Source organism: Phocoena sinus, chromosome 19 (assembly GCF_008692025.1).
Source record: "Phocoena sinus isolate mPhoSin1 chromosome 19, mPhoSin1.pri, whole genome shotgun sequence".
Taxonomy (NCBI): domain Eukaryota; kingdom Metazoa; phylum Chordata; class Mammalia; order Artiodactyla; family Phocoenidae; genus Phocoena; species Phocoena sinus.
In genome coordinates, this window is record NC_045781.1 from 51,657,087 (window position 1) to 51,669,310 (window position 12,224).

A 12,224-nucleotide genomic window follows, 5' to 3' on the forward strand; every position below is an offset into this window, starting at 1 on the left:
CTAATCACAGCTGTCAGCTATTGAATGAGTTTGACACCTTGACTCCAGAAACGAGGGGATTCACACCCCATGCATATGCAGTCAGTTCCTTCATTAGAGCTGACTGACATCAGAGATAACACGGTGCACTGCCACTAATTTTTAGAAGCAAAACAAATGGCTGCACAATCAAGTAGGAATCTCCTGGATCTGATACACCCAGAGAACCCAAGAATCTGTATTTATACAATTCAGCCAGTATTGCTGTAAATGCCTACACTTTTATCACTGAAAAGCGGTATAAGCAATCAGTGCAGAGCTGGATCACACACACACACACACACACACACACACACACACACACACACACAACAGACTCCTCCCCCAGAATCTTAGTTGCCCATTCCTAATCATCTCGGTTGGAGTTCCAAGTGTTGAGTGACAATGGGCATGAGTTAGCTATTGTGACTTGTCTTTTTGAGAAGCATAAGTTTCTGAAAGAAAAAAGATGGGGGGAAATGACAGTGACCAGGATCACCTCCTCCACCAAAAAAAAAAGAAAAAAAAAATTCAGCAGAACTAGAGCTTCTGAGAGTGTTTCTGCACGTAACATCATAAAATGATAAGACTCCAAGTTGAAATGGATCATCTAGTCCCAAACAACCAAGTCTGAAATTCTTCTAGAGCATCCCTGACAAGGACCTATTCAGATTCTAGCTGACGTTCCTAGCAATAAGCATGCCTTGTTTGGTGTGAGGCTGCTTACTGGAAATAGAAGCACAAACTGAATCAGTATTATAGGGAGTCGCTATAGCAGCGCCCCTACGGAGATGCATCCCCCCCCCATACCACTTGCATTTAGTACTTAAGAGTTTAGTCATCAAAGTCCTCTTCAAACCCCAGGTCTTCAGGACGACCCCAACCACAAAATTTTCCTACTGGCCCTCACACGCAGTTGTTTCTTCTTCCCAGGCTACAAAGATATATCCAATGCCCTTCAAAAGATCAAGGGACTTCTAACCATCCCTAATTGATCTTTAACTTGTCTCCTCCATCAGTTCCTTAAACACCCGGTGGACCGCTCTTGTACGGCGATTTGTGGAACCTCCAGCACTACCGACTGCAATTTTTCAGCAACTCAGAAGGGTGGGCAAATAACTTTATCAAAAATAAATAAATAAAGCTCCTGATGGATTAAACAAAATCGCTAGGAAGCAGCAACCCTCCAACTGAGAGAAGAGCGGCTTGGGGGTGCTACAACACATGACAACCTAAGACGTAAGATGGCGCTTCACCTACGGTTTGGGAGGTGGGGACATGTGAACTGATGGATATATACATGATTGTGCTATTCCATACTGCGGTAGAGTTCTTCTTTAATTAAAAAAAACAACTGCCCCTGGTGGGCGGGAGAAACAAACCCCTGCACAAGGCAGCGCCACAGGAAATACTCCGAGGGTCACTGGGCAGCTGAGGCTATACCCAATATCACCCCGGAGTCACAAGGACCCACCCCGGTTTATCTGCTCCACGGCACGTATCACACTTGGACAGTATTGCTTCGTTAGTCGCATTTCGTCTGTCTCCCCCGCTAGAATGTACCACAGGCCCAGGGGACGGGACGGGGTAGGTGGTCAATATATCGTTCTTGAACGGGGAAGTGGCGGTTACACGAACGCGTACCTCAAGGAATGAATGAGTGAAAGGACGAACGAATGACCCGGAGCCTGGCCTAAGCCCCTCAGCTCTCCTCACGCCCAGCGGCCCGCGGGCCGGGCGCGCCCCAGGTGAGCGCTCGGAGCCACGGTCCCCAGCCTCCGCCTACGGCGGCCGGGAGGCGTCAAGCCACTTCGGGGCGGAAGAGCCTGCCCGGAGGAGCCCGACTCGCGCGCACGCAGGCGCGGGCACCCACGCTTCCGGGAGGTCACTTCCTCCCCTGTCTCGTAGCAACGGCTGGCAGCGTTGCTGATATCCCGGGCCGCGGTGGCACCGAACTGAGCTCAGAGTCTCGCCGCCCGCGCGATGGTAAATCCGGGGGCTCTGTCCGCGACCCACCGCTCCAAGGGCAGCGACCGGCAGGGGACCTTCGCTGTCCCGCCCCCGGGGCTGAACCAGGCCCGGCCGGGCCCGGGGCCGGGGCGAAGGGTGGGGTCTCCAGAAGCTTCTTGGAGGAGTGACACGGAGACCCTGGAGGGACCAGAGGGCGACCGTGGAGGGAGGGAAGAAGATGTCTAGATGGGGGAAACTATCTTGGGGCATAGATATCTGGGGTGGGGGGGGTGACTTCTGAGGGGTGATACTTGTGGAGGGAGGGTATCGAGAAAGAGAAGAGAGATACGGAGGGGATGAAAGATCCTGAGGGGAAGGAGAAATCTCCTTGACGGCGAGGCAAGTTTGAAAAGGGGAGCGGCGCGAGGGAGAGGAGAAAAATCACCCTGAGAGGGAAGAAAGAGAGGGAACAAGGAACGCAAGGAAATGGAGAGAGGGGAGAAGGAGTTATTGAGAGAGAAGAAAGGAAAATAAAGAGGCAGCAGGAATGGGAAGGGGAGGAGAAGAGAGGGAAAATGGAGACAGGAAGGTTTGAAAAAGAACAAAGTGAAAGCAGAGTTTCTTTTTAAGAAAGGAATGAAAAGTGAATTGGCGATGGGAATTAAGAGACTGTATTGGGGGCTCAAAAATCACCAAAGGAGAGAACACCTGGGAAAAGAGAGGGAAAGGCCGGGAAGATCAGCAACAGGCGTTTGGGAGAGAAGTAAAACAGAAAAAGATAGAACGAGGGCAGCGGTTGTAAGGACCTGTGGACGTTGTCTTACAGATGGCAGAAAACTGTAGTAAGTCATTGATCTCTGTACAGCTATTACGCTTTAAGTTCAGTGTTTCCCAACGTGAGATGCAGATGTTAGTTGCTACTTTAAGGTGGCTCAGAAAACCAAAAACCACAGAGTGAATCACATCAGAGAAACTTATTCCTCTTTTTTTTTTTTTTTTTCAGCCTTTAGACTGTATCCAGGAGAGAGTTTCTGGCACTGTTAGGTCGTTAATACCACTATCCTTTGGTAGTTTTGATTTTTCACCTGAAGGGCAGACCTCAGGCTCAGAGCTTTCATTGGGGTAAAATTTAACAATATGTTCTCTCTTTGTTTTGTTTGTTTTTATGGTTATTTCTGCCTATGACAAATGATACCAGATTTACATTTGTGGTAATGATGTATAATTTCCTTTTAAAATGCATTTAAGCTTTTAGCAGTGAAATAATTTTAAGAATGTGCTGGGTAAATAATATAGATGGTATTCATAATGGCAAAAATTATAAATCTAGTACATGAATGCCTGAAATTTAGAAAACACCTGCTATAGTGGTGGAAGAGGAAATAAGTGCTCCCACCCATATTAGGGACAAAAGAAAACTGTCTTTTGACTAAAGCAACATAACGTTCATCTGTACAATGCTGGAAAGAAAAATATATCATAAATCCTCATCAAGAGACTCTGCAGAATACTGTTTGAATTCAGAATATCCAGTGATTACTCAGTTATGGGAAATATGCAGGCTGGAAAAAATTATTCTTGATTTTAGCATTTGGAGAAGGCAAGAAACTGGTACAATATATATACTCTATGCATGTGATTCAGAAAGCTGAGTTTAAAACCCAGTAGTGGGGTTCCAACATAATCACTCATGGTTGAACGTTCATCTTGCACTGAGATCCAGGCTGTGGTTACCAGTAGAATCCTGGAATACACTGTTTTTACAGAATATTTTGAATTTAACCATCTGAACTCCCAATTAGGTGGCATTTAGGACTGAGAATATGATTTCTCATTAAGTGATGCTTTTAGACAGAAAGAGGCAGTGATACAGCTCTATAAATATTTTTAAAATCTATAATGTAGAAAAGAGATTTTTCACTTGAATACAGAAAGATCAATGAATGAAAGATGACCAGGAGCAGATTTCTGTTCAACAACATAGGATACTTTTCCAGTAAATAGAGACAGATAAAAATGGAGTGAGCTCTTGTGAGGCAAGAAGCTTTCTGTCTCAACAAGAGTTCAAGCCAAGATATTTGTCAGGGTTGTACGTAGAGGGTCTTACATAGGCTTGCATATGGGACCTGACAATTTCAAAGCTCTCTTCCAAAAATCTGAGCTTCTAAATCTTAGTTTAAGGAGATTGGAGAATAGGGGTCTTTCAGAACATTACTCTAATTAAGACTGGGGTCACCACAAAGACTCTGGTTAATTTTCTTCCTGATCTCTTCCAGGCAGAGGTGGAGGAAACCCTCAAGAGGATCCAGAGCCACAAAGGGGTTATAGGAACGATGGTTGTAAATGCAGAAGGTAAACACCTCACAGGCTGCCTTCTTGACAGGCAGAAGCCGACCAAGAGCCTGTTTGTTGTGTGAAGCCTTAGGCAAACATCTTGGAATTTTAAATCAAAAGTATATCTTGTATATTTTAGCCAGAGCATTTACTCATCATACATCTATTGAGTATCTATTAATTACATGTCAAGAACTCTGCTAAGAGGTAGGGAGATAAACATTAATAAGACATGCCTAAAAACACCTATATATTCCTAAGAAATGCTGCACATTGTCTAATTTTTAAAGCTTTGGTAACTCTCTTTTAACATTTCAGGAGTATCAATAAAACTATTATATTGAAGATAGAAAGAATACCATTGTTGGCAGTTTGCTTTCGTTTTAACATTGTAAAGCATACAGAGTTTCAATCTTCATTTTTAAAAGAAATTGTTCCTTTACCGTAGTTAATGAAATCTTTGAGAATTAATTTTAATGTAATTTATAGTATAGTCTTTGTGGTTATAGTTTAAGAAGGGCCAATACGTTTCCACCTGTGAAATCTGTAGACTTATACCAGAGACTTGCCTATTAACAATCCCCAAAGCCTTTTCTCTGGCACACTGTTCCATGCTCAGCTATGGTGGCAGCCTCTTAAAGGCTTCTGCTGGCTTCATTGTTGATTGAGGCATTTGCAAGGGCAAGAGGTGCCACAAACCCCAGAGCACTAGTTGAAATAAGAGTAGCTACTTCACACAGTCCATGGTACAACCATGGATTTGGTACATCGCCAGCTCAGTGCTTGGCAACAGACTCTCATAGCTAATCATTATTCTGGAGCAAATCCATCAATAAATATTTAGTGAGTAACTACCCACTGAAAGTCTGTTTAAACTCTAAACTTCAATCCCTTATCATTAAAAATGCAAAATAACCTACTTTACTGGTGACTGTGACAATTAAGTGAAATAATAATTGTCAAGTGCCTGGCACAATACCTAACACTTAACAGAATTGTAATTAAATAGTTCTGTGAATGTGGGAATTTTTCATTTATTTGTACAGATAAAACATTTGATGTGTTTTACAAAATAATAAAATAAAATTTTAATAAACTCAGTGTCAAATGAATATAATAAATTCACCCAGCTTGAGTGATCAGGAGGGAGAGGACTTAACATCAGCCTACAGGAAAGTCAAGAGCTATGCCTCATATTTCCAGGAAGCGGTCCAGCACAAGTCCGTGGTTCTGGTTGAACTGATTTTAGTTTCAGGCATTTGCATAAACTCTGCCACACCCCCTAAGATAGGTTACTTGCATGACTTCACAGAGATGCTTTATTTGTTTTCTTTGGCTGCCATAACAAAGCACCACACACTTAGTGTCTTAAAAAGGATTAGACATTTATTTTCTCTCAGTTCTGGAAGGCTAGAAATTGAAATCAAAGTGTCAGTGGGTCCGGGCTCTCTTCAGAGGTTCCACAGGAAGATCCTTCCTTGCCTCTGCCCAGCTTCTGGTGATTTCCAGAGATCCTTGCTGTTGACTGGTCTGTAGGTGCATCACTCCAGTCTCTGCCTCCATCATCGTGTACGTTCTCCTCTCTGTGCTCTGTTTTCTCTTCTTGTAAGGACCCGTCGTTGGATTAGGTCCCTCACTGATCCAGTATGACCTCAAGTTAACTAATTACATCTTCAAAGACTCTATTTCCAAATAATGTCACATTCTGAGGTTTAGGCTGGGCTTGAATTTTGGAGGGGACACTATTCAACCCAGTCCAGGTGCATTCACCTGTGACACCCTGGACAATGTATCTAATGTGTTACTTTGGAAGACTTAGTCTAAAGTATATATTCCTGGCAATATGCATCAAATGTCTGAAGAATATCCATACCTTATGATCTGTAATTCCACCCCTAGAAATTTGTTTAAGAAGTGATGAAGAAAAGATTTAGGTGCAAAGGATATTACGGAGGCACCATATATAATAGCAGTAAATAAACAGACAAGTACATAAAGCCCAACAGTAGGGAAATTTTTAAACTTATTATATAATATTTACTCAGTGAACCATTACTCTATTTAAAATGTTGAAGAATATTTAGAGTCATGAAAAACTACTCACAATATTAGATGAAAAAAAGCAGGAGACGAAGCAGTAGCCAGCATCTTCTAATCCTAAATACGGCCAGGCAGACATACACTCTGAAATATGGAAGAAAAGGCAGGGCTGTGTTACGGTGATGATCTCTGAGTGGTAGAATTAAAAATGACTTTTGTTTTCCTGAGGTCTCTCAATTAACACTCTTCTCATCCAAAGGCAACAAAATACTACCTTTAATACCCATTAACTTCTAATGAACCTCTACTAGGATAAGGTTGTGTTAGGATTCAGGGCACTTTTCTGAAAGCCAAATTAACCTTCTTCCCAAAAATACAAATGAGGGGCTTATTTTTATGGTCGGATTATTAACAAGCAGAGGATATGACAAGGATGTTTACTAACAGCATATGGTATAAGTTGTGTGACCAGAATGAAATGAAATACTCCATCTCAACAGCCTAGTCAACTGTAGATGAAAGTGCTATTTATTACGGTGCAGCTTTGCAGCTCTCAGAAGCCCCATGAAATTTAACAGTGAAAATATTTAACTAAGCTAGTGTTCATGTGTTCTTGTTCTGTACCCATGGCTTTAGTCCACTAGTTCTAGGCAAATCATTTTAACAAATTTTTAGGTTTTAATTGTGGCTAGGTAGGCCTTCTACCCCAGGTTTATCCATTTAGATCTCCTCCTCTGCCATGTTAAATAGTGTCCTTTGGTTTCACTATTATTGAAACATAGACTTCTTATTCATGACAATAAAGTGGACTTATCAATTTAGCCCAATGCTGAGGAGTATAGGTTTTTGTTAGATTCTTTGTTAACACTGGTTTCCCATTTACAAAATAATTCATTGTTTACAGTATTGCAGTTCTGATCACAGAACTAGATACTGGCGAACATGTATATTTGTTTCCCAGACAGTCATATCTGTCATATATTCTTATGTATATAAGCCTGATTTCTGCAGACTCTTAATTTTAAATGTTCTCGACATTTCTAACAATCCGTCATTTGAGTTTCATTAGGTTTTATCAGCCATCCAGCCAATTCCTTTTATTTTTTAAATATAATCTATCAACCAAATGTACAGTTGAAGAATACCAGCTTACTGGGATCATGATGAGTCATAAGTTCAGGAAGATAGAATATATACTCTTTGTTCTAGAAGGTACATTTTAGGAATTTATCCTACACATATATACAAATGTGAAATGGCATGCACACAGACATATTCTGTAGCCTTGTTTATAAAAGTCAAAAATTGGGAACAGCCCAAATGCCTGTCAGGAAGATATATTAGTTACATGTATTACAAAGCATCCATTCAACAGTCACATTACACAGACATTAACATGAATGACCTAGCCTTATGCGGACTGAATGGAACAACTTCCCAAGTGTATTAAATGAAAAACGTTAAGGTACGGAATAGAAAATGATACAGTTAAAAAAGAATACAAACACAAACATACTGGAATAGACTTAGAATATCTCTGCAAGGACACCAAAGAAACTGAGAACAGTGGTTACCTCTCAGAAGGGGAAGTGGGTGAATTTTATACTATGTGCTAAAATTACTTCCTAAGAAATTATTTTTTAATTACCTCACATAGTCTCAAGAAAGAACTCAATAAATATTTGTTGATTGATTTTTTTTCCAAGGGTCTACAGTGGATATGAAAAACTCGAAGAGTTTCCACGGTGTGCACTTATTATTCAGAAAGGCTAGCCCTTTTATTTATTGACTTGGATCATGAATAGACTGACTAAGTAGGCCTGAGTATCTGATTCATAATCCTGTCATCTACAGTTTGAATAATTTATTCTGGTTGTATTTCTTTTTTGACACTGAGAAATGCAGACTTTGTAGGTAGTTGCTCTTCATGATGCAAAATAAAACTGTTTGGTCAAAAAGTGCCCTTGAAAGGTTGAGTGCTTGCTATACTTCAGTTTCCTGCTTGTTAAAGACACATGCCTTGTGATGGTTCATCAGTTGTGAAAGACAGAACTGACTTCTGGAGAAAAAGTGGCCAAGAAACAATAATACAGAAATTAACAAGTTTTCTGTAAAACCTTACTTAAATAGGTTTTCCTGTAAATACTGTCGTTGCCTTCTTTGGCAAGACCTACTCTGGAGAGAATGGCTTTCTTAAAAAGAAATTCGTCTGTTTCAAAGTCAGGGTTGAGGCTCTCAAAAAGTTTCATGAAAAACAGGTAAAGTCCCAAGTTAGACGCACTCATCTTGTTTACCAGTTTCTGGAGCTACATTCTCTGAGGGAAAACCCAAGAGAGCCACGTCAGCCTTTTTTATTGATTGGCCTTAATTCAGGTTCTTGAGGAACTTGACAGTGATCCCAAATTCACCTTCATATGTCTCCCTAAACGCAAGGCACGTCGCAAATCAGATCCCTGGAATTCCCTGGTTGATCTGGTAGTTTTCAAAATAATATGAAGGCCGGTTCTGATTAGACATAGTATATGTAAAATACCTAGCACAGCACCTGTTCCATAATAAGCGCTGAGTGACCTGAATGGAGCTGGACTGATATGAACTGAATTGAATTATACTTGCATATTCGTCTGGCTAGATTTTTCCAGTTAAATTAATAGCTTCTGTTTTAAACTCATATAATGAAACAATAGAGCACACAAGTAGCCAAATTTAATCATGCTTAAACCAAGAGTGAGTGCAAACCAGGGAATGCCCAGCCGAACTGCAGAGTCTTTGTTGCTGTATTTTCTAGCATAAAAATTAAGGTTTGCAAAATACCATATGAGGAAGTTACAAAGAAATTCTGAAAATCCCTTTTGATACACCCTCTAGCATGTGCAGTGATAGCCCCTTTCTATTTCTGGCCTCAGGGGAGAAACTAGCACCATGTCACAGACCAAGCATTTCACAGTGGACTCACCTTAGGATGCTTAGGGGAATGCATTTTGTATAGTAATATGTTAACTTAGTACTGAAATAATCAATTAACAACTTCCAGAAGACTTGTGTACAAAAATGTTCATCACCATTAGCTACAAAAACAAAAACACACTAACAATCCAACAGTGGGGGGTTGATTATATTATGATATATCCCCAAAAACACTAAGTCTACAGCCATTAAAAATAATGTTGATGGCATCGTCAACAAGGACAGCTTGTATGCTATAATTTAAATGAAGAAAAAAGCAACAGTCAAATATGTAATTATAGTTTGATGCAACTAAATTTTAAAATCCACGTAATGGCAAAACGATTGGAAGGAAATAAAATTGTTACCTTTGAGTGATACGAGCCATCACTTTTTCTTCCTTTTTACAATTACAGTATTTTCCAGTATTTCTACGATGCACATATTACTTTTATAATCAAAATAAAAAATGTTTAACCCCAAATTAAATCTCGTACCAGGCATTCCCATCCGAACGACCTTGGACAACTCGACAACAGTTCAATATGCAGGTCTTCTTCATCAGCTGACCATGAAAGCCAAGAGCACAGTCCGTGACATTGATCCTCAGAACGACCTAACTTTTCTTAGGATCAGATCAAAGAAACATGAAATCATGGTAGCTCCAGGTAATTTGGCATTTCTTTTCATTATTTAAGGCATCTGTCTACTTTACTGGATAAAAGCTTTGTCTCAGAGACAGGGAGTGTGGATTTTAACATGCAATATGACACATAATGCTCTTCAATTACAAAATGAAGAAGTTTGAATGTGACAATTCCGTGAAATTAGTAAAGACGTTGAATTTTGCCCATTTGTTTTTGTTGTTAGTAATCAAACCATTTAGGAGGTGTAGGTTTCCTGTTATGTGAACTTAGCACACAGACTGTTATGTGAACTTAGCACACAGACTTTCTGAAGAGTGGGAGAAATGTCTCCTGTCCAGGGGATAACGTAGAGGGCAGATCAAAGGTCTGTAGGGTCTTAAACCTTCCCTGGAGTAGAGCACATTCACTGGGGCTATCAAAAGACAGCAGCCACAGAAATACTTCTTTCCTTGAAGGAGGTACATTCACAGTTTTAGTGGACGTCAGTGTAAAACAGGACTCACGTTCCTAAATCTAGTCTAGAACAAACTTCGCTGTAGTACAACTGTAAAATCAGAGTTACCCCCAAACTAAATAAAGCTTTCCCTACACCTGTGTTCTCACCCAAGCTGCACACTGGAATCACTTGGAGAGCTTAAAAAAAAAAGACTGATACCTGGGACTCCACCCCAGACCAATAAAGACAGAACCTCTGGGGCTTGGCCCCAGGTAATGGTATTTTCTGAAAGCTCAACAGGTGATTCTGGTGTGCAGCCAGGCTGGGAGCCCACTGGTCTACACAAGGTCCAAGTGATGTGTTGAAGAGAAAAGCAGATTAGCTGAAGTATTCATTTATTAAATTTAATTTTTAGGGTAGATTAACTTTGTCCATATCTCTCCACAGATAAGGAATATCTTCTGATTGCCATTCAGAATCCATGTGAATAGACCTGCAATGGCCAAGTTCTGTCCTGGGACTCCAGGCTGAAACACTTCACTCTTTAAAGATTCCTAAAATTATAATCCAATCTAAATGATCTTTTGGATATTCCTTTCTACTTTTACATTTAAACTCTTCTACGTGTCTCATTTGGTCCGTTTCGAATGTACTGTAAATTTGTGATTTAGCTAGATAATAAATAAATTCTGGTATGTATGCCTCATTTTTTTACGATACACAAAACCAAAGAATTCTAGTGAGAAGACAGCCTTCCTTGAGACAGTTCTTTTCGTCTAGAAGTAACGGCCACCAAGAATTAGAATAAGTGTGATTCTGCCCATTTCACTGACATGCCAGGGAGTTTCAGTGGAGCAGAGTGGGGCTAGAAGGGAAGCAGGGCGTCCCAGCCCTCAAGGAGTTATAGGTGCTTTCCCAGCTTAAACGAGGGCGGTAAGAAGTCAAGAGGGCAGTTCTCAGTTGGGTCAGTGCTGCCCCCTGCGAAACTCCTCAGGCCTGTCCTTCCATCACACCAGCATGAGGGGACCAGGAGTGGGTCCTGAGGAAGGATGCACACGTCAAAAGCTGCCTAGAGAACTCCAGAGGGTTTATTTATTTTACTAGATATTTCAAACATTCTGAAAATAATGAAAATGATAGAACAAATATAACGGATTTCCACAACCCATACAGAATAGATGTTAATCTTTTGCCGTGTTTGCCTTATAACCTCTTTTTTTCTCTAATTAAGCATTTTATTTTGAGATAACTGAGGATCCACGTGAAACTGTGAGAAATAACATAGATCCCGTGTACCCTCTACCCAGTTTACCCCACGGCAACATCTTTCAAAACTATATTACAATATCACAACCAGGAAATGGACATTGATTCAGCCTAGATACAGAGCATTTCCATCACCACCCGTGCTCCTCGTGGTACCCTTTTGTAGCAACCCCCAACCCCTGGCACCCACTAAGCTGTCCTCCACTTCTGTAATTTTGTCGTATCAAAATAGTTGTTATATAAATGGAATCCTACAGTACGTAGCCTTTTGTAGCAACCCCCCAACCCCTGGCACCCACTACTCTGTCCTCCACTTCTGTAATTTTGTCGTATCAAAATAGTTGTTATATAAATGGACTCCTACAGTACGTAGCCTTTTGTAGCAACCCCCCAACCCCTGGCACCCACTACTCTGTCCTCCACTTCTGTAATTTTGTCGTATCAAAATAGTTGTTGTATAAATGGAATCCTACAGTACGTAGCCTTTTGTAGCAACCCCCCAACCCCTGGCACCCACTACTCTGTCCTCCACTTCTGTAATTTTGTCGTATCAAAATAGTTGTTGTATAAATGGAATCCTACAGGAC

At 40.8% G+C, this 12,224-nt stretch overlaps 1 protein-coding gene across 2 annotated transcripts; it reads left to right on the plus strand.

Moving 5' to 3' along the window:
- The first annotated feature begins 1,886 nt into the window (after positions 1–1,886).
- DYNLRB2 (dynein light chain roadblock-type 2) lies at positions 1,887–11,121 on the plus strand. Of its 2 annotated transcripts, XM_032614973.1 has the most exons (5): positions 1,942–2,004; positions 2,972–3,090; positions 4,245–4,320; positions 9,789–9,956; positions 10,819–11,066. In XM_032614973.1, the coding sequence occupies exons 3-5, from the start codon at positions 4,302–4,304 to the stop codon at positions 10,860–10,862; spliced, it is 231 nt and encodes a 76-aa protein (XP_032470864.1). In that variant the 5' UTR covers positions 1,942–2,004; positions 2,972–3,090; positions 4,245–4,301; the 3' UTR covers positions 10,863–11,066. The 2 variants fall into 2 exon arrangements, with proteins under 2 accessions (XP_032470863.1, XP_032470864.1); XM_032614972.1 differs by lacking the exon at positions 2,972–3,090 and having other exon boundaries at positions 1,887–2,004; positions 10,819–11,121.
- The last annotated feature ends 1,103 nt before the right edge of the window (positions 11,122–12,224 follow it).

Coding starts and splice junctions, on each gene's coding strand:
- DYNLRB2 (XM_032614972.1), top strand. Junction 4,321..9,788: donor GATGGTTGTAAATGCAGAAG/GTAAACACCTCA, acceptor ATCTCGTACCAG/GCATTCCCATCCGAACGACC. Junction 9,957..10,818: donor TGAAATCATGGTAGCTCCAG/GTAATTTGGCAT, acceptor ATCTCTCCACAG/ATAAGGAATATCTTCTGATT.